General features: G+C 36.7%; 1 protein-coding gene across 3 annotated transcripts in view; it reads left to right on the top strand.

The window, feature by feature from the left end:
- The window catches only part of CFAP54 (cilia and flagella associated protein 54), a 303,509-nt gene that overhangs the window by 261,497 nt on the left and 19,871 nt on the right, over nt 1-22,141 (top strand). For 2 of the 3 annotated variants that reach the window (XM_020287907.2, XM_012775331.3), the window contains one exon: nt 1,972-2,046. The exons of the other annotated variant lie outside the window; for it this stretch is intronic. In XM_020287907.2, coding sequence (XP_020143496.2) covers nt 1,972-2,046 — 75 coding nt within the window. The remainder of the gene's footprint in view (nt 1-1,971; nt 2,047-22,141) is intronic. 3 annotated transcript variants of the gene reach the window in all.

The raw sequence follows: 22,141 nt of genomic DNA, 5'->3' as shown, positions 1-22,141 counted from the left end.
TGTTCCCCTCTGTCTAGTAAAGTGGAGCGGGGTTCTGGAAAGCTCAGCACAGGGCATGGGTACACCCTGATCGGTGCTGGGTGTACTGCCTGCCCTTCGTCCTTTCTAAGCCCAATGAAGCTGGACGAGTTCTAGCCATGACCGCTTCTTGCCCAAACAGTTCGAGTAGCCTCCTAGCTGATTTCTCTTTCTCTTGTCTCTTTCCTGTCCAGTTCACCTTTAAATTGTGGTCAGGTTCATCTTTTTAAAACAATCTCATTGTTCCCTTAGGGCAGTCCTACTTAGTTTTCTAGACAATAAAATCCAAATTCCTTACTTTTACGTGCTCAAAATTTACCTCTTTATTCTCATTTCTGACAGCTCTCACTTCCATGCTTCCTATACATACCTGTGGTAAAGACCATATAAAATTCCATATGTTCCTTGGATATCCACCGCTGCCCGTTGCTTACATAGAGCTCTCTCCCGTGCAAATGCCCTGGTCTCTGTTCTCTGCCAGTTGAAATTCTATTCTTTCAAGGCTCAGTTCATGTAACTCTTCTTCCAGGAGGTCTTCTCTCTTCATATTACGAAGAACTACTCTCTCCTACCTCTAGGATCCTATGACATGTCATAAGTACCTGTGTTCTGACCATATTCTACTTGGTATTTCATTTAGTTGTGTACAAATCTATTTTTCTCAGTAATTGTAAATTTTGTAAGGAGAGGGTCTGTTTCTTCATCTGTGTGTGGCATAGCGCCTAATATAATGTCTTAAATATATTTGTTAAATCAAACTGAAGTATCTATAGGTTTGGAACTCTAAAATTTAATCTTTTTCATGTTTATGCAGTTATTAAAACTTAGAACAAGGTTTTGGGCTGGGGGTCAATTGTTGTTTGCTCCTTTATTGTAAAGTTTTAACCAGCATTACTCAGTTATAATTTTAAAATTACGGTACTTTTATCACTCTACTCTGAATGCTAGTACATCATATAGTAATACTATCATAAAAATGAATTGTTGCTTCATCAGGCTGGACATTGGCAGCAGGCATAGTTTATCTCTGACGGTTTTATAGTAACAACTCCTTTAGTTGCAAGTGACGAAAAAACTACTTACCCTAGCTCTGGTCAATTAGGCTTGGTGGGAAGGCGGTATTCGTCAGGGTGTGGTAGGTATGCTCAGCCCTAGACAAGGCCTGGAAAGGAAACACAATGGGCCTCCCAGAAAACTGAACTGGTGGGCGGAAACCAAGGCTGCACTCAGTGCCCTCAGGGTCAGTGAGTTCCGCTCGCTCCCCCAAGCCTCACATCCGGCCCAGTAGTTGCCCTCTCCAACCCAGCACCCGGACCTCATGTCATACAGCCAGAACTGCCTGCGGTTCTCCTCTGTTGTCCTTCCTTACATGAAATCATAATGACAGGGAATCTGGAGGATTCAATCCTGCCTATGCGTAAGTCCCTTATGGGTCTGAGGTCTGCGCATGAACATGGCTGTTTTCACATAATACACAAATGTGTACATGCTGTTAACCTGCTCTCTTCCTTTCCATCCACTCTTCCCATTTCTTTCCCAATCCCCAGTCATTCTTCCCTGCTGAAGTCCCTTTCAGGGATCTGAAACTCTTTATTCCAGGGCTCTCTTCTCAGAAGAAAAGTGATTTTTCAAAATACTATTTTGGTGTGAATTACTTTACTTGTTATACCTCTGTAACATATTAACAGAGAATGTGCAGGGAAAGAATCCTAGAATAATATATTATTAGTGATTAATTGCAGATCTTATATTTTGTGGCCATCCTGTAATTACAATTAAGTACAATTCAAATAAGCCTAATTACTTAAGGTATTGTGACTTCTAAGTCCCTCTGTCTTTTCCTGGGAAAAAGGGTTAGGTGATGATCAAGAAAAGACAAATGAAATAAAATAGTTTAAAATTAAATATGCAATATTTATCAACCTTACTGTATTATCCTCTTCTTATTTCTAGAGCATGATTATTCAATGTTGCTCTGAAATACTATCTCTGTTTTTGAATGATAGAGATTTAACACCACTATGCGAGGTATGTACTTCTCTTTTAAAACTATATCTGATTGACCCAAAAGTATTATTATTGCTATGGAAATGGAAATACAGAAATCATCTAATTGTAAGTATCAAGGCCCTAACCCACCTTAATTAATGTGAAAAAGTGATAAACATGAGTTTACAATAGCATGTTATTTTGGTTACAATATTCTTTGTAATTTAAAAATCATCTCAAATCTACCATTCAGAGAATAACCTCTATTAACCTTTGGAGGATATCTAGAATTTTCTCCATGTATAAATAAACTTTAGAATTTTTACATCAATGGGATCATATTTTACATGCATTCTGTAACTTATTTTTTTATTGAACAATAATTTCATGGAGGTGTTTTTATATGAAAAGTCTACCTTGTCATATTTAATGCCTACATAATAGTCTCTGTTATGTATTTGATGTGCCAGGTGCAACAAATTTATATAGCTATGTAAAAAAGATTTACGTAGCTAGATCTTTATTGATGGTTCTTAAAGTTAATGCATTCTGGTACTTATATATTTCACCCTTCTGCATTATCTCCTCAGAGTTAATTCTTAGGAATGTGATTTTGGAGTTAAAAAAAAGCATACATACATTTTTCATTGTAAAACATACATAATATATAATTTATAATTTTAACCATTTTTCAGTATACAGTTCAGTGGCCTTAAGTGTATTCACAATGTTGTGTAACCATTATTACCATCTATCTACAGAATTTTTTCACTGTCCCAAATAGAAACTTCCTCCCCATTAAACAATAACTCTCCAATCCCTCCTCCCCCCAACTCCTGGTAACCTCCATTCTACTTCCTATCTTTATGAATTTGCCTAGTCTAGATACCTCATGTTAATGGAATCATACATTATTTGTCCTTTTGTGTCTGGCTTGTTTCATTTAGCATAATGTTTTCAAAGTTGTCCATGTTGTATTGTATATTGGTATTTTATTTTTTTAAGACGGAACAATATTCCATTGTATGTATATACCACATTTGTTTATCAACTTGTCTGTTAATGGACATTGGGTTTGTTTCCACCTTTTGGCTATTGTAAATAATATTTACAATATTAAATGAATGCTATGAACATAGGTGCACAAGTATTTGCCTTCTATTCTTTGGGGTATATGCCTAGGAATGGAATTGCTGGATCATATGGTAACAGAATGATAATTCTGTTTAACTTTTTGAGGAACTCCCAAACTGTTTTCCTCAGCAGCTGAACAAGTTATACTCCCACCAGCACTCCACAAGGCTTCCAATTTTTGCATATTCTCTCCAACACTTATTATTTTCCATTTTTTATTTTTTATAATAGCCATCCTAATGGGTATGAAGTAGTATCTCATTGTGATTTTGATTTGCATTTCCTTAATGTCTTATGATGTTGAGCATCTTTACATGGGCTTATTGGCTATTTGTACATCTTTAGAAAAATGTCTATTTAATCTTTTGCCCATTTTTGAATTGGTACCTACATTTTATTATATAATAGCAAATGACCCTCCAGAAATGTTGCAGCAATTTTCTCTGCTATCACTAGTAGATAAGAGGACCACTTTACCCTCCTATGCATCTATACTAATTTTCCTCCTCCTCCTCCTCCTCCTTCTCCTGTTTTTCCTCTTCTAACAATTATAAATCTGACAAGTGAAAAATACTGTGTCATTAACTTATTACTATTAAGGCCAAATAGAGTTCACATGTTTATTGGTGATTTGTGTTTCTCTTTTTATAAAATGGTATTCATTCATTTAGCCAGTCAATGAGTGTTTAAAGTGAACATTCCTGACTCTGCGTCTGTGTCAGGAAGTCCTTTCTAAGCACCTTTCTAAGTCCTTTCTGTGAACAAGCAGCAAGGATTTTACTCTCCTGGAGCTGCCATTTTAGCAGCCGGAAATAAACAGTAGACAAATCAATAAGCAAGATAATTTCAGATTTTGTTAAGTGTTATGAAGGTAAAAATCAGAGAGAGATGTTAAAGTAGCAGTCAGTAAACTATAGCCTGTGAACTATATCTGGCCACGGCCTGTTTTGTAAATAAAGTTTTATTGGAACGCAGCCTTCCTTGTTCATTCATTTACTTATAGACTAAGGCAGCTTTCACACTACAACAGCAGATTTGGTAGTTTTGGCAGAGAATCCACAAAGTCTAAATTATTTATTGTCTCGTTCTTCACAGAAAACGTTTGTTGGACCCTATGATAGACAAGTGACAGGGCATGGGGTCACAGTTTAGATAGGGTGGTCAGGGAAGACTTCTCTGAAGAGATGACATGTAAAGTAAGACCTGAAATATTATACTGTGTGCTTCCCATTAGATCATTAGCTTCTCAGGGGCAGGGGTGATACTGTATTATTCATCTTTGAGTTCTTACAGTGACTTGTACACCATGTCACTTGGTCACGTTCCTTGAATTGAATTTCCTTTAGTTTTGAACACCTGAAATTTGATCTTTGCTTTGTTTATTCATTTGGCTATTTATGTCTTTTCCCTCACTCTTTAAATGGGGAACTTAATTTTTTTATTATGGAAATGTGAAGATTTACTGTGTTAGACCATTGACAATAAAATCAAGCTTAAATATAATTTTGGGCAAAATGTGGTTAAAAATAGTTTACAAAAAAAGACTTTGTTATCATAAGATACACGATTTATGATGTCAATGGGCTTTGGCTTCTGATAGATCTAGAATGGAATCCCAGCTTTGAGTCTTCTTAGATTTGTGAACTTAGGCAAGTTATTTAGCTTCTCTAAACTTTAGTTTTCTCATATGTAAGGTGGAGTAATAACTCTAACCTCTCACAGTTGTTGTGAGGATTAAAGCCAATAATATATTTTAAGTATTTGCCACAGGCCTAGTATAAATAATTGTTCAGTAAATATTAGCTGTGTAATCATCATCATCATTATCATCCTCACCATGGTTTTAGCCCCCTTGCCTAAATTCTTCATCCTTTAGTCAACTAATTTCAATCAGATTTTTAGGATACAAATTTGTTTTGAAATATTTATAGAAAAGAAGAAGAAAGGATGAATGTGGTGGCTTCTGCCTGTAATCGTAGCACTTTGGGAGGCTGAGGCAGGAGGATTGCTTGAGGCCAGAAATTCAAGACCAGCCTGGGCAACATAGAAAGATCCCTATCTCTGCAAAAAAAAAATTTTTTTTTAATTAGCTGGGCATGGTGTGGGTACCTATAGTCTCAGCTACTCAGGAGGCTGACATGGAAGGATCACTTGAACCTAGGAGTTTGAGACTACAGTGAGCTACAGAGTAAGGCCCTGTCTCAGAAAAAAGAAAAGAAAAAGAAGATAAAGAGAAAAGGAGAGGAAAAGTATTAAAGGTAGAGAAAAATAGGAATTATTTTCTTTGCCTGTAATGTAGTTTACTGTTGAATCCTATAGGAATTAGGTCAGTCAGTGTTCAGGATCCCAACATGAGATCCTAGTGGTGAAGGAGTCACCCATCCAAAAGAAGGTGGCTCCCAGTCTAATCCCATGCTTTACTTCCAACTGAAAGTAAGACTAACCTAACAGTGCTGAGATGGGATGTAGACATTTATGAGCTGTCCCAAAAAGTAAATTGTTAGATAAACAAAATTGCATGCCTTAGTGAAGCTATTTGTCACTGACATGAGATCTTGCTGTGCAATTTGGTTTCTTACTGAACCTACCTATTACAAATTATCTTTTCCTATATTAACTCTTCCTAATTAAAGTAAATATTGACGCACACAGCTTGTGACACAAAGAAACTGAGAATAGCAAGGAGATGAAGGAGGAGAATGAGTGCCCCATGCTAACCTTCTTAGTAATTAATCACAGAATATCGATAACCATTAGGTATGATTGCTGGTGAGGCAGCAATAAAAAGCATTTTTAATTGCCTGTGTAGGTTCAAAGTATTGCAGTTCACAAGTTGTCAGGTAGGATTCAGACATGATGTTAAAAATATTTTTTCTGTTCTTGCTGTGACTGACCATGGAATGGACTGAGTCCTTTTATACAAATTCTGTTCATCAGCAATTATTGACTACCAGCTGCATAGAGAACACCTGTGTAAAACACTTTTCTTGCTGCAAAGGCAGCATAGATTAAAGTTCCTGCAGACAGCTAAATTAAATATTTTCTTACTGATCCACATGATACAAATAAATTTGCGTGTGCATGTATGTGTGTGTATGAACTGAAATAACTAGAATCATACAGAATCACTATGGAGAGGAGGTTTCTAGGAGCAGATCTTGGTTGAAAGTGGAAAAGATTATCCTGGGCCACAATATCAGAAACATTATGTGAGGACATTGCAAAGTAGTTTTTCTTGGCTGCATGAATTTACTAGAATTTGTTTTTTAATTCAAGATTTTAAACCAGAGCAAGCATAGTACCTGACAAACAATAATGATAGTAGTCATGAAATGCAAATACTACTACTGCTAGTGATAATTATAATAGTTAATATTTATTGAGAACATGGCATGTGCAGACATAGTCAAGTATTTTAAATATTTAGCATTATAACAGCCTAACCTGTGTTAGAGATGAGGAAACTGATGCACAGGACAATGAAGCAGAATCCTCAAAGTCTCACAGCTTGATAAGAGGAGGAGGCAGGAGTCAAATATAGGTCTGCTTAAATCCAGGATCTGCATTTTTAACTAACCTATACCCAGTGAATGTTTTACTAGAATAGTGGGAGCAGATGCTACAGGGAGTCAAGGAGTGAGAGGTGAGAAAGTGAGAATGAGAATGTGAAGGTTGCAAATGTAGATTAACCTTTAAGAAGGTTTGAGAGGGTAGAAAAACAGTTAGAAGGAGACACAGAGTTAAGGGAGAGTATTAGGATAGGAGCAATCATAAAGGAAAAGAAGTAGGAGAGGTAGAGCTTGCCTTTCTAGGAGACAGAAGGACAAATGATTAAGCAAGATCCTATGAGAGATGGTAGGGAACACAAGATAGTTGACTGGAAAGAGAAGAAAAACACCTCTCTCTAGGCCTCTGGATAGCAGATCAAGGTAGGGAAGGATGTGAATAAGTTTGTAAGAAAAGGGCAACAGAAGCTGGGCAGTTCACCCCGTGGTTTTAATTTTCCCAATGAAGTAATAACACGTTTATCTACTATTGGAGTAGAGCAGAGGGTTGAGAGATGATCTTCTAAGACAGATGAAGACCTACCTGAGTTTACTTGGAATAAGACCCTTGCAAGTAGATTTGTTTCCCTAAGGAGTGGCTGTAGCAGAAGAACAATATAATGCTTAGGATGAAGCCTCTGAGTACGCTCAGAAAAGAGAGGCTGGAATAATGCAAGTGCTAGGAATGGCTGCATGCATCACTTTGAACCACATATATTCCCATTCTCATCTGTTCCTTTCATTATGTAACAAAGCACTCCAAACTTAATGCATAAAACAACTACCATTTATCAGGCTCAAGGATTCTGTGAGTCACATATTAGGAAGGGATATAGTGGGGCAAGTGGTCTCTGCTCCAGGGTATCTGCGGCATTGGCTGGGAAGACTAGAAGATTGAGGATGACTCAACTGCTGGGGGTTAGAATCACCAAAGGATCATTTTGGTTTCATGTTGGCTGTCAGCTGTGGGCTGGGAACACGGCTTGGGCTATGGTCTGGAACATGCCACATGACCTCTTTCTGTGACTGGCGGGCCTCTTCACAGCATGGTGGCTAGATTTCAAGAGTGAGCCTCCCAAAAAAACCAGGCAGAAGCTCTATCACTGTCTATGCCCTAGCCTTGAAATTACATAATGATTCTTTCCACCAGTCCAAAATCCACCCAGATTTAAGATTGGACATAGACTCCACCCCTTCATCAGAGGACTCAAAGTCAAATTTTAAGAAGGCCATGTGGATTGGGAGCTATTTTTGCAGCCATTTGGGGAAAATACAATCTGCCACAAGATCCAAAAAGACTTCCAATTTCTAGGCCTATTCCTCCTCTGAGCAGAGGCTCTTCCTAGCAACCTGCTTAGGCAATTTTTAAAATTAGTTAGTAACCCTCTCCAAATATGCTAGGTAACTGTAATGGGGTTGCTGAGTGTGTTTATGGCAACAGGGTACAGGATAAACTAGGTGGATTCTCAGAGCACCCTTTGAAATAACCTGTGCAATCTTGGTATTGGGTGGGGTTTGCATGTGCCCCTATTTATGTGGGACAGCTTCCACTTAACTTTTTTTAGGATATTAAATCTTAGCGAGTGGTGCTATTTAATTTCAATTGGCTGATTTTATTATGCTACCATATGCCCCTTGGTTTCTTTTTAACAAAATCTTCCCAATGGTAGTTATGACAGTACTCTCTAAACTGTCCTTTACAGCATTGAACACAATGTTCCACATATTCTGTAGTAGATATTTAGTAAGTATTTAAAAAATTAATTATATTAATATAACTTCTTTTGGTTAAGTTAAGAGTTGCAGTTTTTCTCTTCTTCTTCTTCTTCTTCTTCTTCTTCTCTCTTTCTCTCTCTCTTTCCTTCTACCAAGCAAGAGATGTCTGAATAGATTTTATGGCATCTATAATTACATCTTTCTTTTGTGAGACATTACCATTCTGTCCTCAAGTGAAAAGTATCCTTTGTATGTAAGTTCATGAGACATCCACTTAATATTCTCATATTCTTTTGAAGACAATGCCAGATGACATCAGTTCCACACTGCTTTTAAAACACAGCGCTGACTTTGATTCCATCCACTCGCTATTCACTTCTAACTGTCAAATTTGGCTAAGGGAAAAAGAAAGCCCTTAAGAAAAGGCCAGGCTATTAATGTGCTCTTCAAAATGCTAAGAAAAGGCTAAGCTGTTTATAGCATTTCCAAAATGCTCATCTTAGAGATTTGCGAGCAACAGTGTCAAGGTGAAATATGCTCTCCTTCATCAAGGCACCCAGAGCTTTTGTGTTATCTGTACTCAAAGTACCAGTCTCTCTTCTGTTAGACGTGCAATTTGGGGATGCAATACTTGGATACAATTTAAACTGAGATATTATCATGAACCTTATATTATGCATTTATTAATAATATAAAAGTGATGAGAAGTGTGTGCATTCTCTAATAAACCAAGCCTGGCCTCATTCTGGATACAGCTGCACTTCAACCTCAAAGGGACAATTTCCTGAGATTTAGTCACTTTGTATACCTTCAAAGGAGGTGAGAGACAGGGGTATCATTAGCAGGTCTGTTCATTCCTTCCTGTTTTGCTGAAAACCAAGTTAAATGGTCAGTTTCATTTCCTTCATTCATTTTACTAAATAGTTTTGCCTTGATTAAAAAACTGACCCTTTGAATGATGTTTTCATTTTAGGAGGATATTTGAGGTTTGCCTCATAGATCTTAATCAATTGACCAACCTTTGGAAATTCTCTTGACAAATGTTCTTTACATTTAAATAAATAAAGAAGGTACAGGTATAAATTTATCTATTTTCCTTGGACATTAGCCATTTGCGATTTTTGCACTTGTCCCACCTATATCTCAGGTGCCAATGCCATTATGTTCTTTTCTCAGCCACCTGTATAGTAGGATAGTATGGTGGCAAGAGCACTCAGCACAAGTTCTAGTTTCAGTTTTGCCCTTGTGGACAAAGTCATTACCCTGAAAGACCTCATGTCACTTAGATTCTGTTGAAGGTCTCAGAAGTAGTGTATCTTAGCAGATAAAAATGTTATTTGATTCTTGGTTCCACTACCTATTGGTTGTGTGATGATGAGCTGGTTACTTAACTTTTGTAGTCTTCACTTCCTTACCTGCAAATTGGTGAAAGCTATTCCTCATGTGGGATTACATGGAAGGAATATTTAACACATTTGGTAGAGTACCAGGACAATGCCAGTGGGAATCATTCAACACATTGTGATCATCTTTATTTTTCCAAGCCTTAAAGTAATGTGAAATGAATCATTTGTTCATTTGACCATTAGTAACTTTCCTTATTAGTGACTCTTAGCCTATCTATATGTTGGCTAATTTTCAAAAAGTAAATGACCATTAATATATTTATATGTATCCTTGATGTTCTTTTTCAATCATCCTTTTAAATTAAACTATTTATTTTGAGGTAATTGCAGTTATAGGAAATAACACAGAGATCCTGTGTATCCTTCACTCAATTTTCCTCAGTGGTAATATCTTGAAAAACTATGGTACAACATCAAACCCAGAATATTGACATTGATACAGTTCAGATAGAGAACATTTCTATCACCGCAAGGATCCCTCTTGTTGCCCTTTCATAGCCACAACCTCCTCCCCTGCCCCACCTCCTCCCTAACCACTGGCAACCATCATTCTGTTCTCCATTTCCATAGTTTGGTCATTTCAAGAATGTTACATAAAAGGAACAATACAGTATGTAAGCATTTGAGATTGGCCTTCTTCCATTCAGCATGATTTCATGGAGAGCCATTAAGCTATCCTTCTGATGAACAAGAAAATCCTTATGAATATTAGTACTTTTTATGTTGGCAACAGAATTATTAGTTCAAAGTGCTCGATGCAGTACCTGGCACATAGTTGATAGCACTCGGTGAAGGTATTCCTCCATCACCTACCCTCACCCTTTTTCTTCTTCCTATTCTTTCCTTCCTACACCTGTTTTCTTGCCCTTTTCTTCTCCACTTCCCCTTACTAAATATTAACTGACAAAGATTAGTTGTTCAAGTTAGGAATACTAAAAAGAGTTAAATGAAATAATATATGCGAAATTTCTTTGTAAATTGCAGATTCTATTAGACTTGCTATAAGAAATTGCCAGTCAGTACTGGCAGCCTAGCAAGAACCGTTTGCAGCCGCTGGTGGGGTATTCTGATGTGAATAAAGAAGTCAGTGTGAGCAGGATTTCTTTCCACACTGTGCACTTAAGGTCTGCCCTCCGGTTTGCTACTGCAGTGGGAGCTGCTAACTAACAAAGCCTGTCATGCTTTGATTCCAGGCAACAAAGTCCCAGGAACAAAATGTAAACTTCACTTCATGTTCTTTATAGAGCCTTTGCTCTAAAAAAGAGCCTTCTTATCCTAGTGGCTAGAAGTTAAGCCCAGTGAGCTCCTTCATAAAAAGCATCAAGAAATGCCAAGTATTGTTAGAACTCTGGAGCTTTCATTTCTGTATTCCAGGTCAAAAGCCTACAGACAGACCCCACAGAGACCTTCAGGGGGGAACCCAGTTTCAGAGTTCCCAGTTACAGGTTTTCTTCCTATACTTTGCTGCTGAGATTCAAATCTCTGAAATGTAAGTGTAGTTAAACCCTTACTCTGATAGAAGTTCAGAAATACAATGAAGGAAAAACAAATTTTCCAGAGCACGAGAGTATTAGTCAGGATAGAGTGGGCTATGCTATGCTAACAAATAAGCTCCCAATGTCAGTGGCAATAAAGATTTGTCTCTTTCTCATGCAAAGTCCAGTGAGGGTTGGACAACTCTCCTTCAACATGTAACTATGCTGTCTGCACTGCATGGCCTCCAAGGAAACCACTGCAGGAGAAGAGAGGGGTAGGAGTTTTCACAGGATATTTTCACAGAGTGTGACCATACCTCCTGGTTTGCCTGACACAGTCACAAAATTTATACCTGTTGAGTTGGAGTTATGGTTCATAAGTATATGAATTCCTTTTACCTTGAAAAGTGTTGTAATTTGGCCACTAGATTAGGGGGACCATTTCTAAGAGCCAGCCTGGAGTGGCTACTATGGTCATTTCTGCTTATAGCCTGTTGGTCTCAACCCCACATGCAAGGATGAGATACAGAGCATTGTAGAGGAGCAAGTATATAGTTTAGTAAAAGCTGATAATTTCTGGCACAAATAGGCATTTGTAGGAATGCCATTAATTTTTAAATAGATATATCCAATAACTTCGATGGTCAAAACTCTGTTGAGCAGATGTGATATAAATGATATTTTTATTGACTAAACCATATGATTCATGAAATATTGTAGTAGGCTAAACCAGTGGCCTTCCAGAGAAGACCACAACTTAATCCTGGAAACCTGTTACCTAATATGACAAATGGGACTTTGCAGGTGTGATTAAGTTAAGGCTATTGAGATGGGGAGAGTATCCTGGATTGTCCCGGTGATGCCTAAATGTAATCACAGGTGTCCTTACAAGAGGGAGCCAGAGGGAAACTTAACAACAGAAGAGGAGAAGGCCATGTGATACTGGGGACAGAGACTGGAGTGAGGAGCTTTGAAGATGACAAAAGGGGCCACCAGTCAAGAAATACAGGCAACTTCTAGAAGCTAAAAAAGGCTAGGAAAGAGATTCTGCCTTTAGAGTGCCCAGAAGGAACCAGCCCTGCTGATACCTTGATGCTAGCCCGGTGAAACTGATTTCAGATTTCTGAGCTCTGGGGCTAGAAGAGAATAAATGTATATATTGTTGTAAGCCATTAAGTGTGTGGTAAATTTGCTACAGCAGGAATAGGAAACTAATACACAAGTACATTCTGAAGTTAAGCATGTGACTTTAGATTCCTGTTTCTAGTTAAGGTAGACACTGTTATAATACTACATATTATAATTTTGTACATGTGAGAAACTGAGACCTGGAGACTTTAAGGGACTTTCCCAAGGTCCCTCAGCTGGTTAGTGTCAGAGTGAGGGTCTATGCCCAGGCATCTGGCTGCTCAGAACTCATCTCCAGCCACTGTGTGGCACTGCCTCTCCCTAGCACCCGACTGTGCTCTGAGCTCCTTCCCACCCTGTCACCACTGGCAAGTTGGAGGCTCTCCATGAAATGCCCTGCTCTGTGCAGCCGCCCCACTCCCACCTGACTCAGTCTCTTGCTCCTCCCGTGGGCTCAGCTCCCATACAAAATTTCTCAAGTAAAGCTAGGATTCTGGTGAAATTATTGAATTTCTTCATATTTAAGTTTGTAGGAAGGTATTATTTTTGAATCTAATTTCTACTCTTCTTTAATCTCTAGTTCTCCTCACACTCTAGAGCAGAGAATATTCCTATGGGTAATCAAATCAAGCAAGTCCTAGAAGTGTTGCTGGAAATGTATTAGGCTTGTTCAACCATGACCCAGAAAAGAAACCTCTGGAAATTTGGTATAGGAATTATTAGTTATTGCTTTAAATCTCCCTCAGCTTGTATTGGTTATATACTATTATGCATTTTGCCATATTGCCATTTATTTAATGTAACTATAATTAAGCACTGAATTAAATATTCATGTCTGCCATGGCTTCTGACTTGAGCTACCCAACTCTCCCTCAGGACTAAAAAATTCATCTTCCCAGCTCTGGAAATGTGCTGATAGTCCTCAGCTCTCAACATTCTCTAGGAATTGTTTTTGGCTAAAGGACATGTACTCTTCCTGGGGGGAGGCCTGCATCCAATTACCGGTTGATTTGGGGGCACAAAGACCCAACCCCTCTAGCCCCAACCCCAATTTCAGGATAACTCTGAAGGACCACTCCAGCCTCACTCCAGCTCCCCACGGGGTTGGCCAAACCCTTTGTTGTGACTATATTGCAGCGTACCTTCTCCCTCTTTCCAATCCTGCTTCCTTCTCTTTCCCCAGGGATGTTGATCCCAAGGGTATTCCCTAATACTAATAAACGTCCTGAAAACTAAGTTCTATGTGATAGTCTGCTTCCCAGGAACCTGAGCTGCATCAGTGACTTAAAAAATGAAAAGTGAAGATCTTTGACCAGTGATAAATACATAAGAATGTTCAACTAATCCTTATATATTGAAATTAGAAGACTGTAAAGGAACTAGAAAACATAATTCCTGGCTTAAAGCTTATTTTACAATGTAGAAGTAAGAGGAAAGCTTCAAACACATGTCACCCACTCATGATTATAAATACGTTACACAATGTGAACCCATAGTTCAATCACATTTTCTTTTGACCTCCATTATAACAGTTCATTTACAAATGGAACAAAACTCTGTAAAACAAAGATTCTAGCATATATCTAGTCAATAAATTCAGGCTTCCTTTCTCAAAGAAACCATTTTCCCAGGGTATAAAAATGAGATCTTAGCAAAGCTTTAAAACCAACCTCTGAGAATAAAAGTAATGATGTAATTAATCACATATAAATACTACATCAGAACTTGTATTCTCACATCTCCACAGAGAATAAGGAATAGACATTCAGTTTTTTTTTTTTTTTTTTTTTGAGACAGAGTCTCGCTTTGTTGTCCAGGCTAGAGTGAGTGCCGTGGCGTCAGCCTAGCTCACAGCAACCTCAAACTCCTGGGCTCCAGTGATCCTTCTGCCTCAGCCTCCCGAGTAGCTGGGACTACAGGCATGCGCCACTATGCCTGGCTAATTTTTTATATATATATATCAGTTGGCCAATTAATTTCTTTCTATTTATAGTAGAGACGGGGTCTCGCTCTTGCTCAGGCTGGTTTCGAACTCCTGACCTTGAGCAATCCGCCCGCCTCGGCCTCCCAAGAGCTAGGATTACAGGCGTGAGCCACAGCGCCCGGCCAGACATTCAGTTTTATAACACGTTGAATATAAACATTTCTGTTAAATTTCTGTCCAAGGAAAGCTTTTCTCTTAAATTTTCCTTTGAACCCCTGATTATAACCCCTGAACCACTGGCCCTGGATTTGCATTAAGCCTCTACACCCTATATACTTTATTGTGGGGTTGTTGGTTATATAATATAGACCTCCTGTTCTAATTAGAGCTTTTGACATTTTAAAGATAATTTTCCGTGTTTGGGACCCTTTATTATTTCTTTCTGTGTTGAAAAATGCTTTCCTGGGGAAAGAGAGAAGCTGTTCTTTCTGTACCCAGAGTTAGCATAGGCCCCACACTCCCACAAGACTGCCCTCCCTTCGGATGCCAGCTCCACGTGAGGTGCCCAGACTACCCACACTTCTGCCTGGCCAACTACAAAATCGAGAGTTTTCACAACCCTCTGCTCAGATTCAATAATTCAATAGAACAACTCCCAGAACTTGGGAAAGTGCTTTATGATGACCAGTTCATTATAAAAAATATAGCATGAGAACACCAGATAGAAGAGATGCATAGGGCAAGGCATGGGGGAAAGGGTGTGGAGCTTCCATGCTTTCTCCTGTTGCCCCACCCTCCCAGCACCTTCCACTCTGGAAGCTCCCCAAAACCTGACCTTAGGAATTTCTATGGAGGTTTCTTTACATAGGCACGATTAATTAAATCATTAGTTGTTGGTGAGGATGATTGAATTTAATCATTCCCCCATTCCTCAGCATAAGACATTAAATTCTAACTGTTTTAGGAGCCCTGTCCCAGGAACCCAGGACAAAGACTAAGTATTTATTTTTTATTATGCCACAACTCTAAACAATAAACATGACATAAAGTTTATTTCTTCCTAAGTTGGGAAATGCTCTGCTAAAAAAAAAAAAAAAAAAAAAAAAAAAAAAAAGATAAAATATTTCTTTTGTGGAGGCTCTCTTCTTGTATTCCAATAAAGAGGCCATGGTTCAAAACATCCACTTAGATGTGAGAAGGGGGACAGAGCCCCTACATTGTTGAAATGTTCTTGGTTTTCTGTGCCTGACCAAGAATAATCATTTATTAAAAGGTGAACTACTCAACAGCTCAAGGACACACCATGCACAGCTGGGGCTTAGTCCTTGTAAAGTGATGATGGCAAGGGTGGTGATGGTGATGATGATTTAAGAAGAATCTATTCTTCTATTCTTAGACAATGTAACATTTGAACCAATTCCCTGCACACATGCTTTCTCTACTACTTCTTGTCTTTAATTTCTAATTTTCTTGTGCTCTGAAAAATGCCTTTTATAATAATATTATTTCTTTAAAATTTAATATTAAAAGATTTCTGCCATCTCATCAATATGACCATTTTATCTTATATTATGTAAAAAAAAAACCTTTCCTATCATATTTAAAGTTTTATCAATACAAAAATTAGAATGATGAAAAGATAATCTTGTTCTCTGCAAAGTGCGAAATTTTCTGTGGTTTGGTGGAGCTGTATAAAAGCCTTTCTCACCTTCCTAAGAGTTGGGTGCTGTTTCTGTTAGTTTGAGGAAAATGCTCTCTATTATTGCTGGCATTAGGATTTTCTTAATCATATAAAATGCAGTAAAACCAAATATGTCTAGTTCCTTCTCATCTGGAACTTTTTTTTAGATGGGCCGCCAGTCATTTGTGATATCGGTTCTGAATTAAGCTAGTGTTAGTATCATATTATCCTTTCTACTTTGGAATACATGTTTTTCCCTGGTCTAGAAAAAAATTCAATAAATCATTAATCTCAGAGAAAAGGTGATGTATTAAGAAGAGATAGAAAACACAGTAGAGAAACTTATGTGTGAGAATGCTGGATGAAAACACTATTTGCTTTCTTTCAAGCTATTAAATTTTATTTTTCATGGCTCTTGCTCTCTGTGCCGTAAGGTTTTGGGAAGGAAGCAAAGTTAAATCCATCCATATCACAAAGCTTGCACTTGTTCAGTATCCCACTAAACAATGACAAGAACAGGCCAACCAAATTGATTAGGGAAAACTCAGCACCCTCTTTCTTTTTCTTTGGTCGTTGAACACTTAGAATTGATGAAAAGGCACTGACACTGTGCCAAGAGAGGGAAGAAAAAGTCCCAGAGTAGGTGCTCAGTAAAAACTCATTGGATTGAGAAAAATCAGAGATACTTCAAAGATGATATGATTTTCCTTTTGATGGAGGAAAATTGTTGAAACAAAAGAACACAAGTAATAAAAATTTTTATGATAGAATCTAGTTTTCATGTAGAAATTCACATAAAATATAACATTGTCAAAAATTGACAACTTGTAACTCTCTAATGGCTTTCAAAACTTTCCAAAACAAGTTCAAGTCCAGGCCAGATTTTAATGAACCCCTTCAGTATGTCCCCACTTGATGAACTTCCTTTCCTCTTTTCTTGCTATTTCAGCCTTTTGTCCTCTCTAGGCAGGCAAGATTATCACCATTTCTTTAATATTGCTCCTTATAACATATTCACAGTCTGCTACCTGCCAACCTGCTTTCTTTCTTTCTCTCCACAAAGCCCTTCCTGACTTAGGAGAAGGAACCAGGATTTCTTAGTACTTTATCCTAGACAATTTGTACTCAAAGCTATTTACAAAAACAAAAGCAAAAAGAAACATAAAAAAACTTCTCATTCCTTATGGAATCCCTAGAACCACCCATAAAATTTCCAAAAGCTGGAACCAGAAAAGCATAGGTGTGCAGAGAGCCACTGAGTCCATGAGAGGAGCAGGAGTCTTGGTCAGGTGGGAGCACGGCAGGCTGCAGGGAGCAGGGCTATTGCATGGAGAGCCTTGGACTTGCCAGTGGTTGACACACGTGGTGGGAGGGAGTTCAGAGCGTAGTTGGGTGCTGGGGACAGGCAGTGCAGCAGGTGGTTAAGAACGTGTTCTGAACAGCCAGCTCATCTGGGCATGGATCCTGACCCTGACACAAACTAGCTAAGGAACCTTGGGCAAGTCCCTTAAAATATGTCTATGTCTCGTGGGTGTGTTTACTTTGTGAAAAATCATATAGGTTCACTTTACCCGTCCAGGTAAATTAAGATTATACAGATATAGGCCAAGAAATACTGCTAAAGAAATACTTTCCTTTTTAATGCTATCATTTTATTTGAAATCTTGTAAATTTTATTTTTTTAAATCTTGAACTCTCTGGGGATATTACCTCTGACTTCCTAAAACACATTTAGGTTCTCTTACTCTTAACTATTTATGACATTGATGTCCTTTGGCTGTGAGATAAATTGAGCATTTTCATCTAACTTAACATTTTAAAACCTGGCCTTCATGATTTTGATGTAGTGGCTTTTTTATTTTAATATTTAAAAATATATTTGTCTCATAAATTACCCTGACCATGTTTAGGCAGCTTCCTAATTATAATTATATTCATAATATAAGTAGAGGTTTAGGACTAGTAATACTTAGTATCTCTTCCATGAATCAACATTATTTTGAAAGTTTTAGTTATTGCAATAAGGCAGAAGAACAAATTAGTAAATATAAATATTAAGAAATAACAGACAAACATATTTATTTGTAAATGATATAATTATAAAACCAAAACTCAAGAGTTTTTAGAAATGATTAGAACTAGGAGAATGTGACAAAGTGGCTGGATATAAAAATCAAGAATGTCTTTCTTCTAGGAATAATAATGTAAGGTGGAAATTTTTAAAACTCCATTCACAATAGTGACAAAATTAGAAAATGCCTAGGAATAAATTTAACAAAAATAGCAAAGGATGTAAGTAAAAATATGAACACAATTTTGGTAGCAGGTAATTTCACACTGCCATTCATTAATTAAAACTTCCCTTTTTCCCTGAATTGAAAAGCCAATTAGTCATATGTTAAGTATACCCTATGAGAGTTCTTAGCCAATGAAATAAAGGAAGAATCCCAAAATATGTATATGTGTGGGAAAGGAAAAAATAAAACTCTCATTATTCATAGACATAAAAAATTCAAAATAGTTTTCAGAAAAACTCCTAGAACGAATAAGTGAATTTAGCAAAGTTACTATCTATCAGTGTAAATATACTATACTAGTATAGTTACTATACTATCAATGCAAATATAAATTTTATTTCTATATAGCAGAAGCAGCAATTAGAAATAAAAATTTTTGAAAAACTATCATTTATAAGTATCAGAAAATGTACATGGATGTACAAAGGACTGAGAATAACTAAGACCATTCAGAAAAAGAACAACTCTGATGGGTTTAAACTTCTAGCTATTAAATCTTATTAAAGAGCTACAATAACACAGCATGAAATTGAAGTAAGTATAGGTAAATAGAGGTAGAGAACTGAGAGTGAGAAAGAGAGAAACTGTATTCTATAAATATATAAATAGAATAGAGAGTCCAGGAAGAGAGCCATACATCTGCAGTCCCATGATTTATGTTAGAAGTGACTGCTCAGTACAATGAGGAAGGAATAGTCTTTTCAATAAGTGAGTTGGGTCAATTGGGAATCTAAAAATAATGCACTTCAATCCTTACCTTACAGAATATACAAAATCAATTCCAAATTGATTGTAGAAACAAATGTAGAAGATAAAACAATAAAGCTTCTAGAGGAAATCATAAGAGAATGTCTTCATGACCTTGGAGGTGGCAAAGGTTTCATAAATAGGATCCACTTAAAAGGGTACCAGTCACAAAGGAAAGGCTGATAAATTGGACTATACTTCAGGATACCATTAAGTGGGTAAAATGGTAAGTCACAGCATGGGAGAAAATACTTATACATACCCCAAGAAAGACTGGTTTCTACAACATATTAAGAATTCTTGTATATGTCAACGAGAAAAAGACAACTCAGTATAAATTGGACAAAAGACTTGCACTTCAAAAAAGGGACCTATACATAAATCCGGAGTTATTAGTTGTCAAGAACATGACATTAAAAACATAAAATGATATTCGACACATGTAAAACACACCAAAATGGCCAAAATTTTAAACTGAAATTATCAAAGCTTGTGAAGATATGGAATAATTGGAACCCATACACATTGCTAGTAGGGAGTGTAAATTAGAAAACTGGTAAAATCAGCATAAATATGAATATACGCATACCCCATGGCCTAGCAAATTCCACTTTTATGTATATGCCTGACACAAATGTGTACCTATGTGCACCAAAAATGTGCTTATTCATAGAACCAAAATTTGAACTAACTCAAATGATTATCAACTGGAAAAATGAATAAATTGTGATACATTTGTACAGTGAAAACTATGCATCAATAAGAATGAACAAACCGTTGCTACACTCAGAAACATGGATGAATGTTAAGAACATAATGACCAAAAAAGCCAGACACAAAAGAGTACATGTTGTACATTGTATGATTCTATTTATATACATTAAAAACAAAAAATATATGTAATATATGTGTATGTGTGTGTGTGTGTGTGTGTGTGTGTGTGTGTGTGTGTGTGTGTATACACACCTGATCAGTGACTGAGATGGAGCACTGGGGAGAGTCCTCAAGTACTGATTATGTTCTGTTTCTTGATCTGGGTGTTAGTTACATGAGTGTGCTCATTTTGAAAGTATATATATATGTATATATTCAAGTTGCATATGCATATTTATGATTTATCCACCTTTTCTGTCTATATGTTATAATTCAATCCGAAGTTTACATTTAAAAATGTGTTCAGCAATAGGAAAATATAGACTCTTATGTTTCAGCATATAGCAATAGCTGGAATTTGAAGTACTTGACTTGTCTATCAAAGGTCTTTAAATGCCCAGGGTGTCTAGAAAGGAAGGAGTAATAATACAAGGTTAGGTTCATGACATTTTAGGGTAATTTGTGTTCTCCTGAGGACCAACAAGGATTAATAATTCCTGGGTGACAACTGCTTTTATTTCATCTTTCTGATCTGCAGCTTTCACTCGTGGCCTCTATAAATAAACTAAGCAATTAATCTTCATCCTTTGACAACTGGCCACTTGTTTCTGGAGGTTCAATGACAAGGGTCAGAGGCCCAAATGCTCTATTTGTATCTAGTATATAAATTATGTCATGAAGATAACTCTAATGTTAAGTAAAAATTAACTTGGCCACTCTGGTTTTTTAAAAAGCCATTCCTGTCTTTAGCATGGGAAGAATTCCACAATAGAAGAGATGTAGCACAAAAGAAAATACAAATATTTTAATGCTAATTATTATTTCTTTCTATACTACTTTGAAAATAAACTGCTAGAGGGTATTAAATTGGACATGAGTTAATTCATCACTATAAAATAGGTGGAATGTTTAGTGCAGTTAAATAACAATGAGATACAACCAAAATAATCATGGTAAATGCATATATTTTCAACCTATTAATAAACCTGTTACTGTTAGCTTTCCAAAATGTTTCCATTTGTTTTCTTAATAAACAATAATAGTTAAATAACAAAATAGCAATAACAATTTGTAACCTTCCATAATATGTTACCTTGGATGTAGGGAAACCTTCATATATTGCTGGTTGAAATATAATTGCCACAACCTATTTGGAAAATAATTCTGGCAATAAATGTTAAAATGTCAAAGGTAAACACCTTTTGACTAAATAAAACAACTTTAGTGAATCAGTAGTACAGAAATTAAAAGCACTTGTAACCAAGGATATATATAAATAGTCAAGCAAGTGCAAAATACAAGAAGCAACCCGTATGGAGAATAATTCAATAACTCACAATACAGCCAGCCCATGAATTGTTATGTGGCCATTAAATAGGATGTGTTCAATAATGGTAATAATATGTAGCCTTTATGGAGTGATCATTGTGTGCTAGGCACTACTTTAAGTGTTTTATATATGTATATAAACTCATTTAATCCTTGTAACAACAAGAAGATATAGGAACTATTATTGTTTGTATTTTATGGATGAAGAAATTAAAGTTCAAACAGATCTAATATTTTACCTGGCCTCACATAGCTGGTATGTGGTGAGGACTGAATTTAAACCAGACAGTCTCATCTTACTGCAGAATGCACACTCTTAACCTCCATGTAGTTATTCTGCCTCCCTGAATTGATTAAGGTGGGATTTCTCTTATGTTAATATATAGTTAATTTAAAAAGCAAATAATGGAAACAATTATTCCATTTTTTACAAAAGAAAAAAAGCCATTATAGAAGGTTACTTCCCAATTTGGAAACATTGATTGCATTAGGATTGATCAAAGAAGGGAAATAGTATTAATTTTTTATTTATTCACCTCTCTATTGTTTGAAGTTACAGAAGGCACTGGAATGCTTTGCCATTTTTTTAATCCAGTAAAGTGAAGAAAAAGTTAACAAAAACCAGACTCCAAATGTGATATTCACATTTAGGTTCGTTATGCTTTCTTGAGAATAAAAGGAATGAATGGTTCATTTAACAAACAGACAAGAAATTAATAAAAACTCGTCCTCTAATTTCTTACCAGGATTCAGACCCACAAGGCTCTAATTCGCTGTGGTCATTCTATATGGCATTTGCTCATTCATCTTCAAAAGCATTTATCTTGATCAGCATGAAGTGGGTCCCCAGTAAACATTTGTTTTCTTTCCTTCATTTTT

Source organism: Microcebus murinus, chromosome 10 (genome assembly GCF_040939455.1).
Source record: "Microcebus murinus isolate Inina chromosome 10, M.murinus_Inina_mat1.0, whole genome shotgun sequence".
Taxonomy (NCBI): Eukaryota; Metazoa; Chordata; class Mammalia; order Primates; family Cheirogaleidae; genus Microcebus; species Microcebus murinus.
This window is presented reverse-complemented; position numbering and strand designations above follow the sequence as displayed.